Source organism: Gymnoscopelus braueri, assembly GCF_963280865.1.
Source record: "Gymnoscopelus braueri genome assembly, chromosome: 9".
Classification (NCBI taxonomy): Eukaryota; Metazoa; Chordata; class Actinopteri; order Myctophiformes; family Myctophidae; genus Gymnoscopelus; species Gymnoscopelus braueri.
Window position 1 is genome coordinate 45,143,792 of NC_137610.1, and position 27,983 is coordinate 45,171,774.

Here is a 27,983-nt window from a genome sequence, read left to right on the forward strand (position 1 = left end):
GACTTACAGCATTGTTTTTTCCATGCCCGGTGATAACCTGTCATCTGTCTGAGATGGCCTGGTCTAACGATTTATTCTCACAGTAAAGCGGTGTTGCGTGCCAAAACAGATTTTCAAGATAGCAACACAAAATGCATTGTTTTTGGCGTACAACACTGTCATACGCTGGAGTATAAATTAAGTGTAACCCTCCTATTTTGCAGCCTTTTTTTTTGCTGTTTTCATGCATAGAGAAACCTGTTTATTTTTCATGCTCCTGTGTAGATGGTTTCAAAATTCTAGCAAGCAAGTGCAGATGCCTGGTGCTTCTCAGAATAGGACTGCAATTTGTTAAAAAGGAGATTACTGGAGCACATTAATTAGTTGTCTTTATTTAAGATGTAAGTAGACTGTTGTTTCGAGGCAACTGGTGTTTTACTAAGAGTTCCAGTCTATTATTGCTAGGAGATGTGTCAAAATCTTGTCAACATCCTGTCAGCTGTTTACACCAATAGGTAGGTAGGTAGGTACTTTATTCATCCCCGAGGGGAAATTAAGGTGTTACAGCAACTCTCATAGAGACATCAATAAAAACACATTATAGTTATAAAAAATCACACCCAGTGTGAAGTGAGCGGTGCTATTTATGAGTTATTAATTTCATCATGCATTTAGTAGCCAATCACAGCACGTCCTGCGAAGTGACGTGCTTACATTTTTTACATTATTATTAATTTCATCATGCGCCTCGCTAGCCAATCACAGCGCGTCTGCGAAGTTTGAAGTTAATTTCATCATGTGTCTCGCTAGCCAATCACAGCACGTCCTGCAAAGCTTAGGGGCGTGTTTTCGGGGCGTGTTTTCCACAGCATGTCGTCACAGCGAAAGACAAATTTTCACGACGGAAAGAAAAACTTTCACCACGGATGGGTCCTAAACCCTCTTATAGGAGCGGTTGCACCGCGCAAAAACATCTAAAATAGGCATCTAAGCATAGTCAACCTACAATATAAAAAATTGACAATTGACAGACCACACACTACTAAAGAGTCCGATGGCTTGCATCCCACATCCCTCATCCTAAACAGCCTGATCAGCCTGATCAAGCCAACCAGATGTGGAGTTATACAGTCTTATTGCTGTAGGCAGATATCTCCTATAGCGCTCCTTCTTGCAACTTAGGTGTTTCAGTCTGTTGCTAAAGGAGCTTTTCTGCCCTTTCACAGTGTCATGTAGGGGGTGGGAGGGATTGTCCATGATGGCCAGGAGTTTAGTCTTCATCCTCCTATTGACCACCTCCTCAAGGTGGTACCGAGGACAATAGCCAAATTTAAAACCACAATAGTATGAATGCCAGATTGAAAGTCTCCTAGGGCAATGGTTACAAACCGGAATGTGTTACAGTTTACAGCTCAGTAATAGTCAGAGCATGTTCACCAGTAGAACTGCTTGATGGTGTCCACGTCTCTCTGTCTCTGAATGCTCCTCATCTCCACAGCAAGAGGAGGTGTACAACACTGGGGAGGGGAGGATTGGGCTACTGGGAGACTGGAAAGAGGTGCCTCCCACACACTCACACACTCACTCTGCCTGGGAGTGTTGTGGTTTGCTGTGATGAGTGCTCTTTCTTTCTGACTCCCTCTGAATGTTTTTGAACAGCTGTGTGTGACCTGTTCACGCCTCCATCTTTAACCTCTTGAGCCCTATTATACGGCATACTTTGTCATACGGTGGTGTTGTGCAACGGAAATAGCATAGAAATATATAATGACCAAAATAGGGATGCCAGGTTGAAAGTGGTTAATGTCGTATTCAGACTGAGGAGAAGATGAGAGATGAATCTGGTGGGATCTTATCCCAGGTAACCAGAGGTTCTGTCTCTGGGTACCATCCAATGACACTAATTGGTTCGTTAGACCTGTGGAAACTGTTTGTTAGCAGGTGAGGACAGCCACTGCTTCCTCGTGTGGACCAAATGAGACACTTTAAGTTTGTGTGTGTGTGTGTGTGTGCGCGTGTGCGTGTGCGTGCGCGTGCGCGTGCGCGTGCGTGTGCGACTGTTGCGTGTTGCGTGTGTGTGTGTGTGTGTGTGTGTGTGTGTGTGTGTGTGTGTGTGTGTGTGTGTGTGGGTGTGTGTGTGTGTGTGTGTGTGCCTGCATGCGTGCATGCGTGGTGTTCTTGATGTTCTTCTCATCTGATTACTGTCAGAGACTTTTCCTACAACACCTAATATAAACTGTCCTCTTCCATCAGTCAAAATCCATTAATCTCATTCACTTTAATCCAGTGGTTCTCAGACATTTTAATTTCAAGGACCCACAGTTTGGTATGCATTAGGCCACAGACCCTTTAACTCAGTGTACAAATGGACAAAAACAGGATGTGGTTCCAAAGCAGTGGATTAAACCACTGCTTTAATCCACATCTTTCCAACATTTAAATAAGCCAGCATAATGTCACACCTTATTAGGATATTGGCACAGAAGTGACTACTGTAGTAGTAGAATGTTAACCCTGTTTTCATTCACAATTTCACATAGCAGCCAAGTTAGCCAAGTTAGATCAAAAGATCATTTTATTTTAGTTGAATATTGCATTCCTTTAATCTTTGCTCAAAATGAATTGTTGCTAAGCTTGAAGAGAATTGGTAAATTTGGTGTTCATGTCTTTTTGTCCGTACAACAACATCAACTGGAATGAATGACAGAAAAGCCTTCCTGTCTTTTATGTCTTTGCTTTCCTGATGTCTTTTCCTATTTTACTTTTCTTCTCTCATCTCACCACCATTCCAATCTTTTTCTGTTTCTTTTCCTGCATTCCTGCTAGGTTATAACGCTGCTTGAAAGAGTCACAACATTAACCAATGTGAGTTAGTTAGCGGTAAAAACTGAAGCAACTGTTCCAGCCTCGAACCCCATAGAGTGCCACAACCTAAGTGCTTTTTGACACTTCCTGCCTACTGTACCGTAGTCGCTGTTCTGTGCTTAGCTGAGCTGAAGCTGTCCCGACACACAGCACCCCCTACCTCTGTCTCTGCCATTAAACAAGAGATCTCTCCGGACGAGACACTCCTCCCAACAATACCAATACCAATACCCCAACAATACCAGGCTGATTAAAAAGGGGTTCTGTAAATGTAGAGTCATATAGTATAGTATAGTTACCTTTAATCTCGTATAGGATTGTATATTATAGTGCAGCATAGTATAATATAGTGCAGAATATTATCACTTGCCCAGCCTTTATTTCCCCTTGCTGAGGGCGTTACAAAAGGACAGAGAAGGTGATAAGCTTGCATTGTATAGCTTCCGTATCCTCCCTAGGGATATGGCAACTGACCAATCAGCGCCTCACTCTAGACTAGATGGTTTGGTAAAGTTGTATTTAATTGACTTACCAACCCAAAACAGCAAAGGCCTTGTCCACTGGCAAATGACACTCAGTCAGACAGAGATACAGTTTTTCCTGGGAGGAGAGTCTGTGCTCCTCAGACATCACTTCTCTTAATGGAACTGCTCCCTTTATCAACAAATTAAAAACTCTTCTGCAGCTGGCCATGAATGCTTTAGCTGGCGCTAGCATCTACTGTAGATGTGTAATAATAAGACAATTACAGTATCCCATCAGAGTTTCATAACATGGCTGTTTTTGGCTGTTTCCTGGCTGTGTGGCAGCCAGACTGAGGTGTTCATGGTCATACTTGCATTCCTTTGCCCTTGTCTGCTTCAGTACCGGCAGGTGTTTGTAATTAAGGCAGTGAAAACAAACACTGATTGGTTGGTTTAAATGATGCGTCCTGTGTCCAGGTTCCTGAGTGGACGAAATGCAGCAGCAGAGAGAAGAAAAAGGAGAGGAAGTCGGACAAACCGTTCTACTCTGACTCAGAGGGCGAGTCTGGACCCACCGAGTCTGCTGACAGTGGTAACAAGAGAGACGGGGAGCAAAACGGGGGCGGGGGGTAACCAGCAGGGTGGCAAGGATGCTAACTAGAGAACCACCAAGGGCGTTCCGAGCGAGGTATAGCTGCAGGTTAATTAGGGAGTAATTGTGGGGGGTATGAGGGAGATGGCAGTTGGGTTGGGTAACCAGCAGGGTGGCAAGGATGATAATTAAGTAGTTGATTGATTAGAGAGAAAACTAGGGTGTTACCTAGTGAGGTAACTGGAGGTTAACTTGGGGGATAACTGGAGGTTAACCAGAGGGTATTTAGAGGTTAATTAGAGGGTAACTAGATGTCAAGTATGGGGTACTAGAGGTTAACTAGGGCAGGCATAACAAGAGGTTATAATTAAGGGTAACTAGAAGGAAAATAGGGGTAAACTTGATGTTAACTAGGGGGTAATTAGTGGGTAACAGGGTGGATTGGGTCTGTTGTCAGTCTAGTATTATGCTTGCCCATGACGAGGTACACTGGAATACACTGCTTCACATCTTGTGCGCGTGCGTGCGTGCGCGTGTGTGTGTCCGTCCGTGTCAGTTTGTGTCCGTGTCCAGTTGAAGTGTTTGTATGCAGTTCTTAAGTCCAAATTCTACCTTCCACTCTCCAAATTGAAATAGTGACCTCCTCTGATGTTTATGACCTGTGACCTCTCCTCCCAGAGTCGGACTCGGCCAGCAGGTCTGAGAGCAGGAGCGCCAGCGAGGAGAGCGAGGAGGGCTCCGAGAGTGAGGAGAGCGAGGAGGAGTCTGAGTCTGAGGACGAGGAAGAAGACGTTGAGATGAAGAAAAAGAAGAAAGAAATCAAGATAATAGTGAAAGAAAGAGAAAGGTAGGAGGTTTTATTGGCAGATGGAGGTCTGGGCATGAGTGCTTTACTGTCTTGTTTTATTGCACTCTCAGTTTTGTCTTTATTGAACCCATAGAAACAGACAGAGAGACATACAGGGTACACATTTTTATTTGCACAGAGAGACAACTGTGATTTCCATCATTTTAACTTGGAGCAGTTCCTCCTGTGCTTTGCCAGGCATTAGGGACACACCAGACACACTGTAAAACCCTGTGTTGATTTAATTGTGAGAGTGTACCAATGGATAAAGTAACACAGGATTTTACTGGTTATGAGTTGATATTTTTATATTAGCTTAGGCCTAGATATTTTTACCCAAATACATTCAATTAATTCACCTTATTTCCTACTGACCATACTGCATTTGACATGTAAAACGCAGTCATGCACTTTCATTTAAATCAATGTAAAGGTAATGGGACAATATCCTCATTTGCTGCATTATTTAGAATCAGTGTAATTTTCGGCAAACAATTTATATATCAGTATGCTCCTCCTCGTGACCTTTGACATTTTTCTTCTCTCCCCAGCGAGCAGAGCAGTGATGAAGAGGAGAGGAGGAAGATGGAGAGGAAGAGCAAACCACCACCACCGCCACAGAAGAAGAAGAAGATTGCCTCTGCGTCAGAGTCTGAGGAAGAGGAGTCTGAGTCTGAGAGCAGCCAATCAGACACAGATGATTCAGAGTCTGAAACGGAAGTCAAAAAGAAAAAAAAGGTACAGATCGGGGTGCCCTGGTGGTTCACTGAGTAAGAAGAGCACATGCCACGTGAATAAGGCTGTAGTCCTTCCCACAGCTGGCTCGAGTTCAAATTCAACCCAAGGTTTTTACAGAGTCTCCAATTCTTAACCCATTGAGACCTGAAGCCGATTCTACATGTCTCCTAAATCCCAACAGTTTTCTGAAAAACGTATGTTTCTATATCAGTGGTGCTCAATCTTTTTCATGTCAAGGACCCCCAAAATTATATGTATTTGGCCGCGGACCCCCATCAAAATATTTTGTTCCAGGGACCCCCAGAAGCAAAGATTTGAGTTAAAAATGTTCGCTTTAAAAATATATATATTCAAAGATTTGCACACATTTTCACGAATTTTCAAAAATAGCAGATCTACAAGCTCGTAGCGCGGCACTCGGTGCCGCGCTATGAGCTTGTATATCTGCTATTTTTGAACAGCCCAAAGTGTAAAATAATGCTTTTTAGCTCAAATCTAAAAATGACACAGTTCTTTATGGCCCTTGTGTTCCATTCCCTTCTCAGACAGCGGTATCCAAACCTCCCTCCAAACCAGCCAAGAAAGAGACCAAGAAAGAGACAGAGAAAAAGGAGATGTCTCTACTGGACTTTGATGACTGTAAGTTATGTCACTCATAATGTATACTGTATATACCGACCCAGTGCGTGTGTAATGGCAAAATAAGTAACACGTTGCTAGACTGCAGGGTCCAGGGTGTTTTACTCACTTTTTCTAAGGAATTCTTGAGAGATTCAATATAAGGACATAGTTTTTTTCTCAGTTGTATTTTTTCATCTTGTGCAATTTTATACCAAACAAAAAAAGAAGAAATTCTTTATTAAGAATATGATAATAAGTAATTCATGAATAAATGACCAAGTAAAATAATAAAAAGACAACAAAGAAAGGAAATATGAATGGAAGATCAGGATGAATAAATATACCAAAATTAGCCTGATTATCTTCATCAGGCTGATAGGCCTGGAGGTGGAGATTATGTTTTTGCTCCTGTCCGTGCATCCGTGTGTCCAGCCGTCTGTGCACAGCTAATCTCAGTCCCCGCTGGACCGATCGGCGTCAAAAAAACTTTGCATGCACACTCCCAGTAGCCAAGTTGTATAGTTCAATATTGATGCAGATTTTATGAATACATACATCTCAGCAGAGTTTTTTTCCTCTCAGAATAATCTTTGTCGTGTCACAGGTTTACAGGTGTTACAAGTTACAAGTGAGTAAAGCTTTTTTTTTCTCTCCTCTGCAGTTGAACCCACTCCGTCTCCCCAGGTGACTCCTGTGAACTCGTTCCTCTCCAGCAGTCTGGTAACAGATCTGGAAGGATTGTCTTTGACAGACCAGATCATGTCTCCAGCAGTGAGTACATCTCCCAGTCTGACACACGTCACAATAGTAATCAAAAGTTATTATCACTATAATATCATTTTTGCTACCGCTAGGGCGGGGCTCATTCTGACCTGCCAAATCATGTTTCAAAATATACCTCCCTCCACCCTTCCACACGCCTTCTTCCTGTAGACCATCGCTACATCCAGATCGATGAAGAGCTATGAGTTGCTGCATCGTATCACAGGCGAAGGTCTGTCAGTGGAATATTGTTTCAGCAGACAGCCCTTCAATCCAGACCCTCACATGGTGGGCGTTCAGATCACCTTCACAAACAGCTCGTCCTCTGAGGTCAAAAGCCTCCACATGGAGGACGCACGCCTGCAGTCAGGAATGAGGGTGAAGGAGTTCGCTGAGATTGGTAAGTAGATATTTTAAATGAATACATTTGAAAGAGAGTAGATTACAGACTAACTGCATACATTTGTTATTATCATTTGACAATTCAAATTATCGGTCTAATCATAATGTTTCTGATATGATCAGAGGTGTTACCAGCGGGGGAGTCGGCTAGTATCATGATGGGCATTGACTTCTGTGACTCAGTACAGGCTGCTAACTTCCAACTCTGGTGAGACAAACACAATATGGGCAAGTCCTCCTCATTTCTTAGTAGGGCAGAACGATTATGGATTTATAGGCCAATTCCAATGGCCAATGTCATCAATCAGACAGCACAGACAGCGTGCACAGTGGGGTGAGAGAAGAGAGGAGGGAAGCCTGGAGAATTAAAATCTATCATGATGAAATACTCAACGGGAGCAAACAACATGCTTCCATATATACAGTAGAAAATTTGGCGCTTTGCGACACGTAATCAGCTTGGCCGCCGTTGCCGGGGTTATTGCATTGACAACGAAATACATATTGCGTGGGTGAAATTGTCTCTCTTCCTCCCTCTCTCGTCTGGGATATCCATATATGGGCAGAACCCGATGCCGCGCATTGGAAAGCAGCGACTTCCTGTCGGCTATGGCTGACATTGAGAAACATAATCAAGATAACAAGCACATTTATAGAACATAACAATCGGCCTTGTGATCGGGCAATTTGAAAAGTGATCAGTGATCAATATTTTTAGGATTGTCCCATTATGACGAGTTGGCTGATCAGTGTATTCCATACACATAATAGGATTAGATACAATATACAATATTAAATAACAAACCTCTGTTCTGTTTGTTTACAGCACCAACACCAAGAAGTTCTTTGTGTCGATTCAGCCGCCAGTTGGAGAGCTAATGACTCCCATCTTCATGACAGAGAATGAGTTTAAGAAGGAGCAAGGTCAGTTGAATATTTAATACGCGTAATAGCTACATAATGTGTTATGCTGTCAAAATAAAGGCTAGACCAATATAACAATATAAAAGGAAACATACTCTTCAAGAAATAAATAAAAACACTGGCAGCGTAATAATCATTGTATTAAAACAAAGCTATAAAAGAGTTCATGGGTTTTAAAGAGGATATTGATCTTACCAGTCTAAAATGCTTAGGCAGTTTGTTCCGCATAGTTAATAATGTGATTCTGTATGAAAGCAGTGAAAGGATTATCCACACTCCCTTGAGTATAGTTTCTTATATACTTTTTATTAGAGGTTTGCACAGCAGCAGCAGTCTACCTCGAGAAACGGACGCGTTTCGGCACGTAGGCCTTCCTCATTGTTTCAAACTAAAATACGTCGGACGGAAGTGACATATATAGCTAAACGATAGTGTACAGCTGTGTCTCATTAGTGAATATAATTTATAATACAGTCATGTTTACATTAAATGCATCATAAATAGTATTTGTATTTTACAGTTTCCACAATCGCCACAACTAAATCATTTGATTACAAAAAATCACTCTGTATTTAGGAAATGGATCCAGCCTCCCTTTGTAATAGTACCCGGTCTCTGTCCCCACCTCTTCTTAGTGGGTTCCAATAACGGGCTTATGGACAACAGGGGATGTGTCCTTAATAAGGGCCATTAGTTTGGCTCTGACAGACACAACACAAAAGCAAGGTCTGGTCTTATCTTGAAATAAATGTTGGCATTGCTAGTAGAAACGCTGTAGTTCATGCTCATAATACTGCTTCTTGCTTTAAAACAAAACTTAGTTTTATACTGAGGCAATATGATGAGCTATTACTCATCATATTGTTTCACTTGTTTTTTTTATTTTTTCTACTGTTTTGTATTTGAAACCTGTACTTGATAGTACCAGTCTGTATTCCTTCCATTCTATAAGCAGACGCTGCTTCATTTATTCGTCTTCTGTTCTTCAACTGGGAAACCTTATGACCTTCTTTCAAACTGCTAACTGTAAATTCTGTGTCCCCTGGTAAACATTCACCAGCCGCTTCGACTGCTTCACCAAACAACTAGAAATGTTCAAACAGACAAGATCTTTAGATCAGTGGATCTCAACTCCACTGATAGCTTCCTTTTTTAACAAGTTCTAAATTGCATGTGTCCAACGTCTAAATTAGACCTGATTTGACCGATAAAATGAAAACCAGTCAGTAGTATTCTCTTGACAACCACTGCTTCTCTTGACAACCACTGCTCTACCCTCAAATTTGATGGCCCTATCATAGTATCCAAGGTGGCTAATAGGGTAGACAACGACACCAAACCAGCCACAGGAAATATCATTCATCTCCGATCAAACCATAGTCTGTGTTACATCATGTCATTTTCATGGTTCTCCCCTCTTGGTTCCAATAGAGGCACTGTTAAAGAATGTTGGTAAGTTGACTTTGATAGATCTGTTGTTCCCGGCTATCTGTGCGGCACTTGCCTTCTAGCCAGCTAGCCTCACCAGCAACCACCTACACCCCCTTCCTTCTGCCTCCCTCCCTACTGCTTCAGGCTGAGTCCAACACGCCCCACCCCTTGCCCCCTGAGTATATGGAGGCTTTTATTTCAACCAGGGGATTCCATCTCTGGTTGAAGGTGTGATAAAGGGTCAATCCATGCTGAATCACATAGGGAAGAAAGCAGCTGCTGCTCTGCTCTCTATGGGTTGACACGTTCACGCAGTGGTGGAAGAAGTACTCGGATGTTTAACTTAAGTAAAAGTATGCAAATTATTATCTTTAATGGATAGTTGATTCACCTTATCGATCGATCATCGATTCATTGATAAGCGGTGATTTTCCTGAGAACCTGAATTTACTATTACTAAAGTACCAACTGCTTAGTAGCACCTGAGACAATGCTGAAACATTTTGTCCTGAAAATTCTGGTGTTATCCTTATAAGAGACTGTTAGAAATGTAATGAATAGTAACCTCTGCAGAATTTTCAATTAATTGTTAGAAAACATTTAGAAAAACTCAATTACAAAAGTATTGGAATACAAAATTACTCACAGTATCAAATGCAGAGTGGCTTAATTCACAATCATATTATTGGAATAAGTAATGCTATGTGTTGATCACTTTAATGTTGCAGCTGCTAAGGGTGGGGCTGATTTTACTTACTTTATTTATGTGCTGCTAAGTAGCTTAAAAAGAAAAAAAGAGCTTACACATCCATTAGAAGGTGCAGGACAATCTGATCAATAGCAGGTAAAAAGAAAGGGAATCCGCACCCTGGAGAAAGTGACTTGCTCCCAGTCAGTTTATTTACGTCTCATCCCGCTTAGGGTCTTTATCTTTCTGATGAAGGTGTCAGATGCTCTTTGTTATATTACAAAAGTGATGGGTCGCACTCAGAATGACAAGAGTGAGCCTTCGTCAGGCTGGATAGCCGAAACGTTTGTCCTTTGTAGCCTAAAGACACAGAGAAGAAATAATTAAAAAGTTAACTCACTCTTGTCATTCTTAATGCGACCCATCACTTTTGTAATATGATATTGGTCTAAGAGAATATCGCACCAGAGGAGTCCGAGCACGGTGGTAACAAACATGTTGGTTGCAACATGTTTGAAAGTTTGAACCCAGAGAGATTATTTCTGCTAATTTATCCTTTAATTAGTAGGATGAGCCGATGTAGAGTTTGGTTGGAATAGAAACCTGCATACACTCAAAAGTCCCATGGCAGATGACTGGACAGCATTGCTATAGCAGGATACTAGCGGCTGGATGATGGTATAATAGTGACTTCATCTCCATGGATTTGAGCATCCCAAAATCAACTTGGCTGTATAATTGTCTGAGTTACAGTGAGTAGAAGCCAAGATGTAGAACATTTTTAACACATTCATAGCTCTTATACTGGGAAAACACACACTTTGTGTCACTTGTCAACACAATATATGAAGAGTTTGACTGCAAAATTTAAAAATAAAATAAACATTTGAATGGCTTGACACCTGAGAGCATTATGAGTTACTATTAAACAAGGATCATCTGTTTTCTAAATGGACAGAAATCTTTCGTTTTTTCTGTTATATAATCTGAAATGGACAATGTATGTACGTACAGTATGTACTGTATGTTGTGTTGAAACATTCCTAACCAGCCTCATGGATGTACAGTACTGAAAATAACAGTGTTGAGAAAAATAGAGCTGAGCTAACCTAGCCTGGCTCCAGACCATAGACCCCGCCCACTCCACTGAGTGGACTGCTTCTCTGCTTCAAGCTTCACGAAGCTTCAGTCTGATAACCAGGCTAGAGCTAACATGCATCTTAGAACCTTCTCTTAAGACACTGCACATCTTCACTGAGAGCACACACACCCTCACTCACTGTTCCATCAACACAATGTTCACAAAACCATTGATCATACTCACAAGGCAGCCATTTTACGTTTATGTCACACTTGGGAAATCCACCCCAAGTGTAACATAATAGGATCAGGACAGACAATGGTCAATGACTGGAGAAGTCTTCGAGAAATGCTTGTTGACATGCTTGTTGATTGTGTGCCACATGTATGTTACACAGCCTTTGGAATCACTAAAGCACTGACTGTGTTGTTTACTAACTAAATGAAAAGTGAATGATGTTTTAATGTGTTTATCCATCATTAATTCATGTTAACTACATTAGCTAATGCCAATTCATGTGACCTTATTTTAAAGTGTTACCATTTAATGAATCTACTGGACCCATTGAGAAACATGGGTACATTACAGAATCATTTTCAGCAGTAGTATCTGGTTTTACATAGATTGATGTATCAACTGTTTCATCAGGTCTGTCCCCTTACAGGACCTCAGACACTCTTTTTATTTTTATGTTTTTATAACTGGCGAGGACCGATGCTAGACTTGAAGAATGAATGAAGGCATTCCTAAACATATAATTCCATGACTTTCCCTGGCTACCAAGACATCATAGTGCACTGGACACTCTCCCATCTTAACACCAGTTTGACACAAGCAACATCCTCTTGAGAATGAAACCTCCCCCAAGTATTCATCATCACCAAACAGCGTATAAACAGTGTCCAAACAAACAGCCAGCCAGCAGTGGAATATTCTGGATAATTATGTGTTGTGTTGTGGGACCCTCTGTAGGTCAGCTGATGGGTATGAATGAGGTGATGGAGAAGCTGACCCTGTCTGAGAAATGTCACAATGAACACGCCATTGTCCAAAGAGTCACCGCCGCAGCCAACCTCAGCAGGGTGCCTTGTGGCTCTGATAAGGAGTGCAGGTAAGAGGGATGGGGGAGGTCTGTTGTGGCAAATGAAACAATACATTGTTTTTGTTCATTGTCCGCAGTGCTGTCAGAACATCCCACTGTTTATCACACATCACCCTGATGCCTGACGCAGCCGTTTGTTCCTCTGTTCCCTTGACTTTACTTCACCTTTGTTTCCAATCTTTGCTGCTGCTGTGCTGCTGTGACCTCTGAACTTTGAACTCAGCCCCGCTATTCCTCCTCCTCCTCCTCCTAAATTTCCTGTCCACAGGTTCGCTGGGAAGACGGTGACCAGTGGCAGCTTGGTGCTTGTCACCGTGGCGACCAGAGAGGAGCGTGGTGCCCAGCTGATGATAAACTGTGAGAAGATGCTAGTGGGGGCCATGTTGGTGAAGGACATCATGTTGGCTCTCACACAGTGACACCTCACCTCCAGCCGTACCCTGTTCCCCTACACTGTAAAATCCTCAGCGTTCATTTGACTCTGAGAATGTGTAACCAAATGGACCAGTACGGGTCCATTTGGTTACATATGTGCACTCTCAGAGTTACAAATGGAAAAATGAACACTGATGATGTTACAGTGTACACGCTCAAACACAACTACACCACAGCAACAGAGTGCAAGGGTCTTTTTCCACCAGTGGGCTGTGCCGTGCTGTGCCGTGAAAATGATGGTTAAGAACCCTTTTCCGTAATATCAGCCTGCTTGGGCATACATAATAATGGTGAAACATGTCAGTCCTTCTCAGACCCGCTTGTCACCTGGTGCTGACCCGTTTAGAATGGGGCTGTGGAGGCGAGGTCTCGATTTTACGTGCCCGTGATTGGACTGTCAGCTGTCACTCAATGAAGATAAAGCCATAAGCCATAAACGTTAAAGTTGTACAATGCAGAATCACAAATAACGATTTTTAGCAACCTCTGCTGGTCACTACCGTCACTGCATACAATTTCCCTAGTCCTCGATTACCCAGAATTCCATTCGTTTTCACCGGAAGCCGGAAGCGTTTCAAAAAGCGATCTTTTAATTGTTTTATACTATCTACGGATCGTTTCTCTTAGCCAGTGGAGCATTAGTTACCATGAGCTGTGCTTTCTTTTTCTGTTATTTTTCGATCTTCCAATCCTACATTATCTTAAAATCAGCGTGAGGTTCCTTTTTGTTAATAGCGCGGTAGTTCCTGGCCAAACAGGAAACCGTTGCGGTAGTTCCTGAGGACGTCGGCCACGACGTCATGACGTTGGCCAGGAACGTCATTTTCCCGGGAAAGTCCCCCCCGTACACGTTCAATAGAAAATATATAAATAAAAGGCTTCCGGGGGTGAAATTCACGGAGTGGGTGTTGTGAAACTTTTGCCACTCGCAAAAGATATACAATTTAACTTTAGTTTTGTTGAAAACGTTACCTAGTATTACTTTAAGGTAGTTAGTACACAGTTAGTACACACCAGGAGCGACGCAAATAAACAATACGAAAATGCATTGTGATTATTTCACCTCAAACTTTTATTTTGGTAATACCTCCCTCATTCATACAGGTTGATGATTTTTTCGCGCAGAAAATGTAAAACAAATTATAATTGAATAATTACGTTGCTTCATCGCCTCATTATAGTCGTGCTCTGTGTGCATGTACTCATAACACAAACGTAGACGCTCCCGGTGTGTACTGAGCTTAATTCATACAAAAAGGTTTCAACATTAGTACGTAAGTCAATGTTACTAATGGATTTTTACAGTTGAAATGACGTCATGTTGTCATTCCATGCAGTATAAATTAACCTTTAGCCGGCTAACATAAAATATAACCGCTGACTGTGGCACTGAGTTACTATAGCAACACTACAGCAATGAACATTAACCCTGGTTGCTCTGATTGACAGAGCGAAAGACAAACAGACTGTAAAAGGCTCTGCCATGCTGTTTAGCCCCTTACAGCCTTGAACGGCCCAGCACGGCCTGGCACTTATGGAAATTAGGCATTACAGAAGTAAATTAGCATTTTGTGAGTCATGGGTTTCCTCAACAGATTTAGAATTATGCAGGAAATACGGTCTGTGGTTGGCATAAGCCTTGCTGTAAGGAACCCATGGTGGAAGTAACTTCTGCGTTAGCCTACAAAGAGACGTCATCACTAGAATGCACTGTATCTCCATCCTTTGACGTCCAGTTGTTATACAGGACCATACTCCGTCCTCTCTCTTCCTATTGCTATCACATTTACCTACACCCACACAACACAGTTACACCCATTTACAATACACTGCTAGCACCTCCATTCTGCTGTGAGACATCCTAGTGTCTGTGTTTGAGGAGATATGAAAGTTTAAATTCTCATTGCTGCTTTTACAAACCACCTCTAGAAGCTGTTATTATCAAAACGTAACAAATTGCTGAATGCTGTATTTTTTATGACAATCAGACATGATTCGAGTTTGACCTTGTAGGTGGTAGATAGAGCAAAGTCTCATGATGAAATTCATCATCCACAGTTACTGATCTCTACTGTAGGCTTTATTACAGAAAGGTCTAGAGGACAAAATATAGATTACATAATGGATGATAATCAAATTATTTCAGTTAAATACAAATGTAGCATGAAGTTACTTCACATTTGGTTTGATTGAGAATTTATGATATCTGAATGAATAAATGTATATCTCTGGCACAAAAACAGATACTGTCACAGGGTTCTGACTCCATGAAAAAGTGCTCAGTTCATAATCCAGTATAACAATAATAGTTTAAATACCAGTATAATTTCCACATCTGAAACTAGTGTTGTGATTTGCTGCACCTGTTTTCTGCTGATTTCGGTATTCAAGCTGACATAGTGATGTCATTGGAAGGGACTTTCACATATAAAAACTGGAAAAGTACATCTATGTTATTGTAAGTAGCCTACTGTATTATGTAATACAGTAAAACTATAAGGTGTGTGTGTGTGTGTGTGTGTGCGCCTGTGTGCGTGTGTGCGTGGACATGAGATATTGACCTACACTGATTTTGGTTAACACTTTACTTGAAGTGCACACTGGGGCGTCCTGAACATGTACTCATTTATCACATGTTTGATTAATGACAATAATGTGTTCAGGATGCAGGTGAGTGGTCATGTTGAGTTTTAACAAGGTTTCAGCTGATGTTATTTTATGGCCTTTTAACAACTTAATTTAATTTAATTTATGTTTTCAGGGTTAAAGGTCAGGCTTTACAGTAGGCACACTGCTGCTGCGACCACATGTGACCTTGCTAATCTAAACCTCACTATTTATTTACTTTACTGTTGGGAAATTTTGCATTTTGTTTGTTTGACCAAAGGAGTGCATACAGGTTTGGGTCTGCAATGGACAGAGCTGGGGAAGGGCAGAACAAGTGGATCTCAACTTCAGTCTTCTCACTGCTGCTTGCCTTGCAGTAAACATAATTCACTGGTAGAATACAAAACAAGCAGCACTGTGATAGGACCAGAGTTAAGAACCTGACGAATCTGATAAATAGTTTGGGCTTTTTTACTCTGTGCATTTTAATTTGTTGGTTTTACTGTCTTCCCATTGAATCCTGCACATGTATGATTTCCTGTATGATTTCCAGCTCCTTTAAAAAAAGAATGTAATTTATCTTTCACCAAATGTATTCATAGAGAATGAAACATGTCTCTACTCTCACAACGTGTTTGACTGAAGCTCCTTTCTATCTGGCTATTTTATCCAGACCAGCTTCCTGTTTCAGAACTGGTTCATCATATCCTCTGTGTGGTTGTGAAATGTGGTCTTGGAGTATTACAGCTTTATTTATTATACAAATAAAAATATGGATAAGATGAAAAATAATCAGCTGTGCCTGTGTCATGTATTTTACATCTCGACCAGTGGTGACTGGTGAATCAGTGCGTTTGTCTTTCTTTAGACTTGTAAAATCTTTGAATCATGGTGGCCATATCCTGCATCAGGCAAATCGTAGTTGGCTATTGAAGAAATAATATATAAAATCATTTAGTCTCTGTAACCCTGAGTTAAGGCACGGCTTCACTGCACTTTTATTTTACCTCTGGGGCGGAATCTGCCAATGCTTTGTCAATGCAAATGCGTGGATTCTTGGTCTTGCGGATTTTTTCCAAGAATCCACGCATTTGCATTGACAAAGCATTGGCAGAGGTAAAATAAAAGTGTGGTGTGGCCGTTCCCTTACTGTGGAATAATACGAGACACAGGGAGAGAAGCAGTAACTTGCAGCCTTTCGTTTCCGACTCTAAAAAAAAAATCTCAGTTTTGTGTTGATGTAGTTGAAGGAAATATTGCCACAGCAGGACATTTTTGCAATGGCCCACTGAATCTATGGGACCATACAGGCTACTTGATGAAAGAGCTATGTTAAAGGGTTTACACCATGAATTTCATTTTTGTTTTGGTTTTTAGTATTTTTTGGGCTCCCCAGTGTCTCTTGTACCCCAAAAAATATATTATTTTAACATTCAGTCATTCATTCTCATTTCAGAGATTTTCAGAATGGGCGTGTCTGAACAGGCTATTTCAGAATGGCAATGCAAGTGATGTCACTTGCATTGCCATTGCATTGAAGCTGGCCAGACAGAATTGCTCAGTAGCCCCTCCCTGCCCAAGAGGACGTTTTGGTATTGCAGCTGAAAGTGCTGTATAAGCCAGAGACAATTGACTTGGGATGAGTATATCTGAGTGATGATTTAGGCTCAAACCTTTTGAAAAAGGTTTGAGGGACATACACCATATGATATTAAATATCAAATATTTTTTTTAAATTCATGGTGTAGATCCTTTAATGACTGTCATCTGAATAATTATGGTAAGAGATTTTGTGTTGTTTTTTAATAACTTGGCTGAATGGGAGCATGTAAAGGTTTAACAGAAGAGATCCCTAGGGTTAGGTACATTGCAGTTTTGTTAATTACATATTTATCTAATCAAAGCAGAAATGTACTTGATGTGTGTAGCAGAGTTGTCCTGCCTGAATTCCATAAGCCTTTTCTCCCTCTTGGCAAAGGGGTAACACATTACACCAATTCACACTGGCTTCCAGTGAGTTCATTTGAAAATAGCTTGTCTTTACATCACTCAATCATCCTACTTTTAATTAAATGGCCCTAAAGCCTTAATCAAGAATGTTGAGTCTGAAAACTGACCAACATATTGTGTTTCAACAAATCACTGACTCACCTTTACTGATAAAAAGGTGAAAAGTTAATCTACCCATTAAGGTGTTTCAGACAGTTGGCGAGCAGCAAGTGCCACTAATACACTGGCTTCAAATCCCAGCTCATGGCATTCTTTATTTACACTGCTGTTAACCTTTACAGTAAGTATAACATTCAAATAAAATACAATAATAAAATACGGTATTTGGCAGATGGAATATCCACGTCTCCTTTCAAAATATTCTCTAAAGAAGAGAATTACAAGTATAAACAGCTCCTTCGAAATATATTTATCTAGACTACTAAACAGATCTAGACATTAAATTTGGCCTTTTCATGAGACAAGTGAGCATTAAAAAATATGTATAAAAGGCACAAATCTCAAAGCTTAAAGGTAGCCGAGTTTACATGATGAGTTTCCAACATAAATTCTGAACACTTTGTTCAGGATCCAAACATCATCACTATGGATGCACTGGTAGCACAGTGTTTCCATGACAACAAGGCTCCACTAGGCTTACTGAACAGTGCCACCAAGCTGACATGACAACAGATTAATCAGCTGAGTTCTGTGTGTTTGCTTTGTGGCAGCAGTCGAGTGGCTAGACCTCCAACCAGAAGCAGAGCAGACACCAACAGGATTGGGACAGCACAGCTTGTGTCCACCAGCTTCCCAAAAACCATGTTTCCCATGATAGCGGCTATGCGACCAACTCCTGTGAAGAAGCCAAGAGCAGAGGACCTGAAAAAGACCAATGATATGTGTGAATAGTCTATTAGATGTCATTTAAAAAAGAGCATATTAATGTACACATGTATGATACCTTGGGTGTCCATGCCTCTCTATCTATGCCTTGTTTCTCTTTACAGCAGAATACAAAATAAAAATGAACTCAATACAGCTATTGTTTACCGTAGCTGTGTGGGGTACAGCTCTGTTCCTATAACATCCAGTGCGTTCCAGGCGATGACAGAGACTCCACTGAACACACAGGACAGAACCAGACTCTGGCCTTTAGTCTGAACCAAGTAAATGAGAAACACACTCACACTGGACATCAGCAGACTGCAGACTAGACACGATGTCACACAAACAGATACAGGGATGCACATCAACACACACACACACACACACACACACACACACAGACACAAATCAGCTTAAATTAGACATTACACTGCTAAACAATCTCTAACCTGATTGTATACTTTTGGTATCCCAACCTAAAGATGTATTTTCTGTTTACTAAAGAGCTGGGGTGACCCCTGTTACTGAACACTCTTCTATAGCAATGATCGCTATCAGAATATATACAGTAGCTTTAACAAAGATATATCACTTACTCCCCCTTTAAATGACAATAGTCACTTTATGTACTTGCTCCAACTACAGTGTCACCGTAATGACAGCTTGACGCAAATGAACATACAAAAAACAGTTAGATCCAATGGTTTTTTACATAGGTAATGGATAATCAAAAGTTGTCCACCATATCTTTAGATCAGTATGAAATTCCTATCGGATAGAGTTTGGATAACTAGATTTTATTTTATCAAGTTTATTATGATCATGATATTAGATCGTTCTAACCCGACAGTATCAGATTATTAACTCCATGTAAATGTAACCACTATCCAGCGATTGACTGATGACTGCATATGGAAGAAAAAAAAGAAGATACTGGTGAAGATGATGAGCAGACTTACAGAGCAGTGTCTTGCCTCCTATGCTGTCCATCATTATAATGGAGAAGATGTTTCCTGGGAGGTTGGAGGCTGCTGTTACAAATCCCTCCATATATACTGGCAACAGAACACATCAAACATTTAGAGGATTTATATTATAAATCCATAGTTCCTGTTGTACACATCAAGTTATTATCATCATCATTATTGTACTAAATACCAGGTCAATATCAATACATACTTAGAGCTGCGCATCACAATGGATATTAGAACAATTATCAAAGCCTTTATTTGCCTTTAGGTGGGGGGAGTGCTGCTGCTCTGGGTTAGCTAAAGTGCCAACGCATCTAGTAACCTCACTGTTGAAGGAACGCATCATGTCAAACATGAATGAAACTCAGCCACCAAACATGGTTGCTGTGGATGGTTTGGTAGAATTCATGTCTGAGATGACAATGGAGAATCCAGGCACAAAGGACCCAAAACAAAGAGCGGAAAACAGAGACCTTTTTACAGTTCACAGAATGGCTGTGTAATGGTGAGACCGGCCGTCAGCAGAACCTGCTGTATTTTCAGCCAACTCCCTCCCCGAACTGTCGGGGGAATCCCATTCCCAGCATGAATACTGCTTTGTTTGCAGAGGCACTTCCGTCTTGACAGTTATTATCTCTTTATTTAGGGAGGGAGGTTATCCAACTGAGATCTGGCGTAACTGATGCCCGAGGTGATAATCCTGGGTGACAACCTATATTTCATGGCTGTTCTTTGTACTGATGAGGGAAGGATATTGCGCCCTCTGGTGCACCCAGAGCGTCCCAACATATTCTCAACCTCCAGCATAACCACTTAACTACTACTAATGTACACACGCACAGTATTATTATTTAGATATTTTAGTCACTTACAATTAAGAAGTATAAATTAACAATTACAAATGAGTAAAATAAGAGTTGTACCATATAAAAAATCTGATTGTTAAGATGAAATTGTCCCCAATAAAAAAAAAAGTGCTATAGATTAAGTTTGATTGAGTCATACGGTATAAAGTGAGTGGGAGCAGAAGGCTACCTGCTGTTTTAACAGGGTAGCAGGTGTGGTTGTTGAGGGAGGAGGACTGTGAGATGTTGGAACAAGGAGAACCTCCATCCTCTGCTCTCTTAAACAGCTCTGGAAACCACATCCACAGACCATAGTACCTACACACACACAAATACAGACATACACGGGAGAGCATTGACTTATGTTGTAAATACAAATACATCTGATCCAAACCTCCTCTATCACCATCATAGTTCGGCAGGAAGTCAGTCTCAGAAAGAAAACAAGCCAAGACTAAATGCCCCGATCACAGGAAACGTAACCAGAAGCAGAAATCATACATTTCTATGGAGAGAGTCCAGTAGTCTTATGATAAAACAGACGTGCGTTGCGTTTCTCCTGCTGCATGCGTTGAAACATATTAAACATTTACGGTGTTGATTCCTTCCCAGCGGTGTGTTGTCTTCTCACCCAAAGGAGATGCAGTAGAAGATGATCAGCAGGGAGATGCTTCTGGTCTTCAGCTGTCCTCTAAACAGCTCTCTGATTGGTCCCAGCATCTAAAGCAGTAAACACAAACAACGCAACGTAATATGAAGTCAAATTTACAGCAACTGCTATTGACTAAAGACCGTAACTCTAGGCACAAAGTAGCACACCGCTTCATTTTCACATCAATTACTTGTTTCTGTTTTGGTCTTTGCATTAACATGCCTCCTGAAAGCATACGAATGCACAGTACATGTACAGTATGCACTGTATATGTGTGTGTGACTGTGTACATGTTATTACCTTTTTACAAAGGCTTATGAGACCGTGCCTCTGTCCTGTATCTCCTGCAGCTGTGGAACTGGTACGCAGACCAAAGATCTGTGAAACACCAAGAGATGATAACTGAAGAACTTGCAGGGACTTGAGATGATATTTCATCACGTACCCAGGGCAGTGATTAAAGGACAGAAAAGATGATTAACTGATATTAACTGTGGGGCTGATACAGCAGTAGCTGACCAATCAATGCAAGCTAAAGTTCCACCTCATGCAGAACGGTCACTGTGATTGACCTCACTGCAAAAGGACCTCAGTATTTCAAACATGGTCGCCACTGTTACTGTGTTGATCAAATGCTATTTTGTGTTTTCAGAGGCGTCTGCCATGCCGAATCGAGTTATTTCTGTGGGTGAACTGGTAAAAAACTGCATCTTTCTTGATATGCGCCACTTCAAATGTCCACAGGACATACAGTATGGATTGGGTCTTTTCAGCTCCAGAAAACCTACACATTTTCCATTTTAACATGTGAACATTTATTCTTGTGATTCTGTGCGATTCTTACTGGGAATGTCTTGCGTTGGCCCCAGTGGTTCACATCAAACATTAAGCTGAACACATGGAGCGCCTCTTTCTCCCGACCAGCCTGACAGACACAACAAGTCATTATGAAGATGACACAGAGAACACTGCATCCACCATGTCTGTCACAAACAGACCAGTATTCCTGAAATGTGCTTCTGGGATCTACTGCAAGTACTTTCATGTTTCCCTACCTCCATGAGGAACTTTGGGCTCTCTGGTAGCAGGAGACGGAAGACGAGAGCTGAGGAGAGGCTGGGAATGGAGCAGAGAACCACAAACAACCTCCAGCTTTTGAAGTCCAGACCCCACAGGGGAATCTGGACCCAAGTCCTGGGAATGACCAACCATGCCAGGCCTGGAGAGACCGCACAAAGACCCACAGAAAGTGCTGTTATGTGCATGGGCATGAATGAAGTTTATCTTTTAACACATTGCCTGCCAAGAACGCTGAGTTCTTTAGAATCCATCACTTGCTTGCCAAGAACGCATATATGCGTTTTTAGATTTTTTTTTTTTTTTTTTTTTTTGACCCAAAGACCAAGGAGATATGATTTTTTTTGAAGATTTAGACTCCTATCCACTTCCTTGTTAACTTAAAACTTAAAAATTCTGTATCTCGGCTCCTGAGTACTTTTTTTTTTTCAATGAAAAACCCCTGGCAATAAACTGCTAAAAATCTGAAATAATTCTGGCAGTCAATGTGTTAACTAAGAACTATTTATTTTGCTGTCTCAACACATTAGAACCGGGAAAGCATCCGTGTCATTTTAGATTTTGGCTTTTTCAGGAACCACTTTCAGGAAAATAAGAAGAGGGATTTAGAACAAGCTTGTACATCTGCTATTTTAGGAGAAAAAAATGAAAAATCTTGGAAGTGTTTCTGTATAATTTTTGATTTTTTTTAACACAAATCTTCACTTCAGGGGGTCCTGGACCCTGGTACAAAACATTTTCAGATGGCGGTCCAAAGCCACATATACAGGTATATATATATATATATCATTTTGGGGGTTCTTGACATGAAAAAGTTTGCGAACCACTGATTTAGAAGGCATTTGTAGAATCAGCCTCAGGAGGTCTTAATGGGTTAAAGCAGGGATGGCAAACTCATTTTAGCTCAGGGGCCACATGGAGGAGGGCCAGAGGGCCAGAGGGCCGGACCGGTACCGGACCGTGGCATAATAAATCATGGCATAATAACTAATAATAACAATAACAACAACTTCAGATAGTTTTCTTTGTTTACTTTACTTAGTCTTAGTTAGTACAAGCACATTCTGAAAATGTAAACTTCACAATAGGGATGGCCAAATGGAGACATTTTATTAACCGTTTACCGTTAGGCCTTACCGATTAATTAATCAATAACCGTTAATAACTTCTTTTTTTTTAGTGCCAAAATACATTTTATTTCAAAGGGCCAAGTCTACACAGTTTGTTTTGTGTCTCGAGCAGAGTTTCTAGTGTCTCTATCTCTCTCTGGAAGAGGTTGCACATGAACTCTGCAGCCGCACTGAGGCGCTCCAACACAAACAATACCAATACAAAGACGAGGAAGAAGAAGAGGAAAGTGGAAGTTACGTGTGGTTACAGGTGTAGACTTGGCCAAAAAACAATTAAAACATTTTTGGCACTTTTTTTTTAATCCTTTGCAAAATCATCTCGCGGGCCGGATTAAACTAGTTAGCGGGCCTGATCCGGCCCGCGGGCCTTATGTTTGACATCCCTGGGTTAAAGACACCCATACATGTGCCCAGAAGTGTTTCCTGGTGCAGAGAGACGGACAAACCTGCAGCCAAGATGTTTCCTGCCATCCAGAAGGTGGCCAGCGCACTGATCATGGTTCCTCTCCTCAGCCGCGGCAGGAACTCCGAGAAGTAAGAGAAGATGACGGGAATTGAACCGCCAACTCTACAGGTATAAAAAAAAGAAAAGTGCTTGTTATGCTTGGATTTCTTATGATACACCATCCATGTTGAACTGTTTAATGGTCTATATCAGGGATGTCTCAACCCAACACAACATTCGCTGGGGGCAGGATTTAACACGGGGCCATGCAGTTTATAGGTCAGTCTCTCAATCCAATGTAAAGTTGTAGAGTGTGGTGTTCCTCACCCGACACCGCTGATGAATCTCAGAAGCAGGAAGAGCCAGAACTGCGGAGCCAGACTGGCCAGTCCTCCAAATACCCCATTGACAGTCAGAGACACCACCAGGACTCGACGGCGCCCCCTCTGGTCAGCCAGATAACCCCACAGGTAACCTCCCACCATCATCCCTATGGGGACATTATCCAACACAAAGATTGGTAAATGCAATGATGTCCAAACTACAATATTGATGGTGGCGTGTCTAGTGTCGAATCTAGTGCACTGTATGCTTCAAATAACTTTGAAGTATACAGACGTTGTCAATCAGTTGTGTCCCAGCGTAGGGAGACTAAATCCAACCATTGCAGTTGTGATAGTAATATTGTATTACTACACATACTCTAGTCTACCACACAGATTGGTTAAAATAACAAATCTGTATGTCTGTAATCTCATTAAATTAAGTCACAAATTATAGATATTATATTAATATATCTATATTTGAAAAGATTACACTCATTTACTTGGCCAGAAAGCAATTACAGAGAAGTGACCGTGTAAAAAAAGAAACATTTACGTGTGCATGTATCACATAGGTTTAAGTTCAGGGTTCTATTATAATAACTTACATTGTGGGCAATCATTCTGTAATCAGTTAATCCTACAACACCTTTGCTTCTTTTCCCCCTTATTTAGACATTCCTATACAGTATATAGTCCCTTTCACTGCCAAACCCTACTAGTTGGTCTTGGGGAAACCAACAAGCGATGTCCCCAATTGATGTTACCAGCCGCTTCTTCTCACCAGACAGTGAGGAGTTTCACTGGGTAACACGTGCGGAGTTAAATGGTGCATTTATAAAGCACCTTTATCCAAAGCGCTTTTATGTGCATTACATTCACCCATTCACGTACACATTCACACACCGATGGCGGAGGAAACCATGTATTGATATTATAACTCCAGGTGTAAATCTTGATAAATAGCATTACGACACATGAAAATAAATATACATATATTTTCTGTTAATTCTAAAAAAAAACGTATAGTCAGTGCTCCTTTAATGCCACTAGACGATGCCACGTGTTTCTTCATCCTAACCGAGGAAGATGCTGGCGGTAAGCAGCCCCATGTCAGAGGAGGAGAGGAGGAGGTCACATCTTGCAGTGGGAAGGAGAAAGGAGACACACAGTATTTCCACAGCATCGCTGGCATTCGCCCAACCACATGCCAGCAACAGCAACACATGGAACAAACCAAAACCTGAGGACAAGAACAAAACGTTCAAGTTACACATTTAGCTGATGACCTTGTTTTAGTTCTGGATATGCTGAGATTGATGACTGAGTCTTTGTTTTGTACCGATTTACACACATTTTCACTTCAGTTAAATACCACAGAGACCAAGAGAAGTGAAACGACAAAATAAAAACGACTGACATTAACATCTAAAAATATTGTTACACATCAACTTACCTGCTTCTTCAACGGCTTCCTCGTATGTTAACTTCCTTTGTGCACTCCGTTCAGCATCATGGGTGTGGCTTACTGTGCTTCTATCAAAAATGGTTTCGCCTGAGAAGTGGTCACACACACACACACACACACACACACACACACACACACACACACACACACACACACACACACACACACACACACACACACACACACACACACACACACACACACACACACACACACACACACACACAAAGTTAGGCCTATACATATTTAAAGGAAAGGTAGGAGCCATACTGCCAAAAGCCTTAACTGCATCAATAATTAAACAACAAAATACTTTTAAAAGGTCAAGCATAGGGCTGGGTAATCTCCCAAGATTCTGAGGGCTGGGTGACGAAATCTAATATTGCAAAAAAGTATAATAATAATAACCTAATACCCTGATATTGATATTGTGACAATATTGTGGGAATGACTATTATTTCTTTCACATAACATTTACATAATGACATTTTCATAAGTAATCATCCGTAATGTAAAGTAAATTAAGCGGGTAAAGGCATATAGTTAAGAAAATTATATAACTTTACTGCTATTCAGCATTTAAATCAGGAAAGGATAACACTTACATCCCTATCACGATATTATATCTAGTCTCCCATATGATATCTAGTCTCATATCACAATATCGACATAGTAACCCTATACTGCACTGGCACTTCATGTCTAATATCTCCTGCACAAGAGATTGTAACTCTATAATCTGCTGCTATTATATCGTCTTGTAACACAGCCAGTCCCATGCTGAAGTGGCAGTTAGATTATCAGTAAATGACGGTTGGGTGGACCCCATAGAGTTAAAAATAGTGGACCATGGCGCATCTACAGTACATCTCTGCTCTGGGGTTGGAAGTTAAAACAAAGATAAGCTAACCAACCTCTATCCTTTTGAAATAACCATAAAATACTTTGGGTCAAAGAGTTGACCTAAAAGTCTAACTTACTTGTCACAATTTGAACTCATACCTCCCCCATCCTAACTATAATAATAATAATAATAATAATAATAATAATAATAATAATAATAATAAGTTTTCCATGGACCAAAAATAATCTTGTAATAACCAAAATACTCAACCTTCAGGCTTTAGCCCCACTCAATGATCCCAACCAGTGGTGGAAAGTAACTAACTACTTAAGTACAATTATGAGGTATTTTATACAGTATTTCCAATTTTCTGTACTTTTACTTCTACTCCACTATCTCAGAGGAAATATTGTACTTTTACTCCACTACAATTATTTGAAAACTTTAGTTACTAGTTACTTTGTAGTATGATTGATTATTACAAAACATACATTAACCACTTCAGTCCTGTTTATACTGAAAATAGCAGATTTACAAGCTCACAATGGGTCTCAAAGCGCCACGTAGTGAGCTTGTAGATCGGCTATTTTCAAATGATTTCTGTACAATTTATACATATGAAAACTTGTGAAATGGGACACTCTGTGTAACGAGTACTTTTACTTTGGGTACTTTAAGTATACTTTGACGCCAATACTATTGTACTTTTACTCAAGTACATTTTGAATACCAAACTTTTACTTGTAACTGACTATTTCTACATTCTTCCACCACTGACAACAACCATAATAGAGCTCACCACCTTCATCTGAGTTTAGGTCTGATGGATTCGGGTCATCTTCGCCGACGAGAAGCGGCTCGCGAGCCTCATCAGCATCACCGGACTGCAAGCGACGAGACATCGAATGTGCACGATCTGGAGTCACATAATTTGATTGGTCACAAGTATCTGTGCAACAGCCAATTCCACCACCCCATCATCATACACACATTAAATCAAAAATGAATGAAACAGCTGGCTGACATGGCTAACAAACAAAACCTGCTAAAAACCACTGTTACGAAAACTAAAAACAGGAAGTACGTTTAGCCTGCACAAAATCAGCCAAGACACTGTACTTGTCGATGCAAGTCTACTTAGGGATGGACTGGAGTCCAAAATCTGAGTTAAATTCCACATAGTATCACTTATTGTGGTCGTATTTTGTTACACCTGAGCTCAGTCTTCACCGCACGGCCCATGGATGGAGCGTAACAAGTACTACACGGGACCTGGTGACCTGTCGAATTCGGTGACTCAAAAGTAAAAACTGTTAGGCAGGATTATGATCAGCACAATGAAATCACCATCCAATAAATATAAAGCCAAAAGTTAGGTAATTGATAAGTGTTGACCTGAAATGCATGTCAAATAACAAGATAGGGGCATTTCCAGTTAGTTAACAAGCCTGATACAAAAAAAATCACACATTTTGGAACACTAATCTGAAGAAATTGCCAAACAGTCCATCTCTCAATGTTTTTCATGACAGATTTGATTGTCATTTTATTTATGTTTTTATTTGTTGTTTTTTTATTTCAGGTATTTATTTGATGCATCCTGTTTTATTTGTAATCAATGAAAATATATATTGATCTGACTTGTCTTCAAAGCACTTAATTTGTCAACATTTGTTGTCGGTGGAGGAATACCAGAGTTAGTACCAGACTTTTTTTTATATTGTGGTATTGCTACTTTTACTAAAGTAAAAATATCTGAGTACTTAGTTATTCCACCAATGGTTGTTTTTTAACAATGTGCTAAACATTTTTT

At 40.7% G+C, this 27,983-nt stretch overlaps 2 protein-coding genes across 10 annotated transcripts in view; one reads left to right on the plus strand and one right to left on the minus strand.

Annotated features, from left to right (window-relative positions):
- ap3b2 (adaptor related protein complex 3 subunit beta 2) overlaps positions 1–16,313 on the plus strand; it is a 35,190-nt gene extending 18,877 nt beyond the window's left edge. For 2 of the 7 annotated variants that reach the window (XM_080437426.1, XM_080437427.1), the window contains exons 18-29: positions 3,786–3,900; positions 4,579–4,747; positions 5,299–5,485; positions 6,031–6,124; positions 6,768–6,877; positions 7,040–7,268; positions 7,394–7,478; positions 8,097–8,194; positions 9,626–9,646; positions 12,367–12,505; positions 12,720–13,375; positions 13,928–16,313. In XM_080437426.1, the coding sequence (XP_080293552.1) occupies positions 3,786–3,900; positions 4,579–4,747; positions 5,299–5,485; positions 6,031–6,124; positions 6,768–6,877; positions 7,040–7,268; positions 7,394–7,478; positions 8,097–8,194; positions 9,626–9,646; positions 12,367–12,505; positions 12,720–12,915 (1,443 nt within the window). In that variant the 3' untranslated portion in view covers positions 12,916–13,375; positions 13,928–16,313. The remainder of the gene's footprint in view (positions 1–3,785; positions 3,901–4,578; positions 4,748–5,298; positions 5,486–6,030; positions 6,125–6,767; positions 6,878–7,039; positions 7,269–7,393; positions 7,479–8,096; positions 8,195–9,625; positions 9,647–12,366; positions 12,506–12,719; positions 13,376–13,927) is intronic. The other 5 variants (XM_080437428.1, XM_080437431.1, XM_080437430.1 and 2 more) reach the window with 3 other exon arrangements.
- Positions 16,314–17,782: 1,469 nt separating this feature from the next.
- On the minus strand, positions 17,783–27,430 carry sv2 (synaptic vesicle glycoprotein 2). 3 transcript variants are annotated; one of them, XM_080437691.1, is made up of 14 exons: positions 27,382–27,404; positions 26,973–27,086; positions 25,315–25,413; positions 24,940–25,101; positions 23,863–24,025; positions 23,537–23,658; positions 21,939–22,102; positions 21,728–21,808; positions 21,184–21,261; positions 20,863–20,951; positions 20,422–20,549; positions 19,375–19,470; positions 18,581–18,740; positions 17,783–18,409 (listed from the first exon to the last, which is right to left on the minus strand). In XM_080437691.1, exons 2-14 carry the CDS (start codon positions 27,070–27,072, stop codon positions 18,226–18,228), a joined length of 1,626 nt encoding a protein of 541 aa, XP_080293817.1. In that variant the 5' UTR covers positions 27,073–27,086; positions 27,382–27,404; the 3' UTR covers positions 17,783–18,225. The 3 variants fall into 3 exon arrangements, with proteins under 3 accessions (XP_080293817.1, XP_080293815.1, XP_080293816.1); XM_080437689.1 differs by having other exon boundaries at positions 26,970–27,086; XM_080437690.1 differs by having other exon boundaries at positions 26,973–27,430.
- Positions 27,431–27,983: the final 553 nt, after the last annotated feature.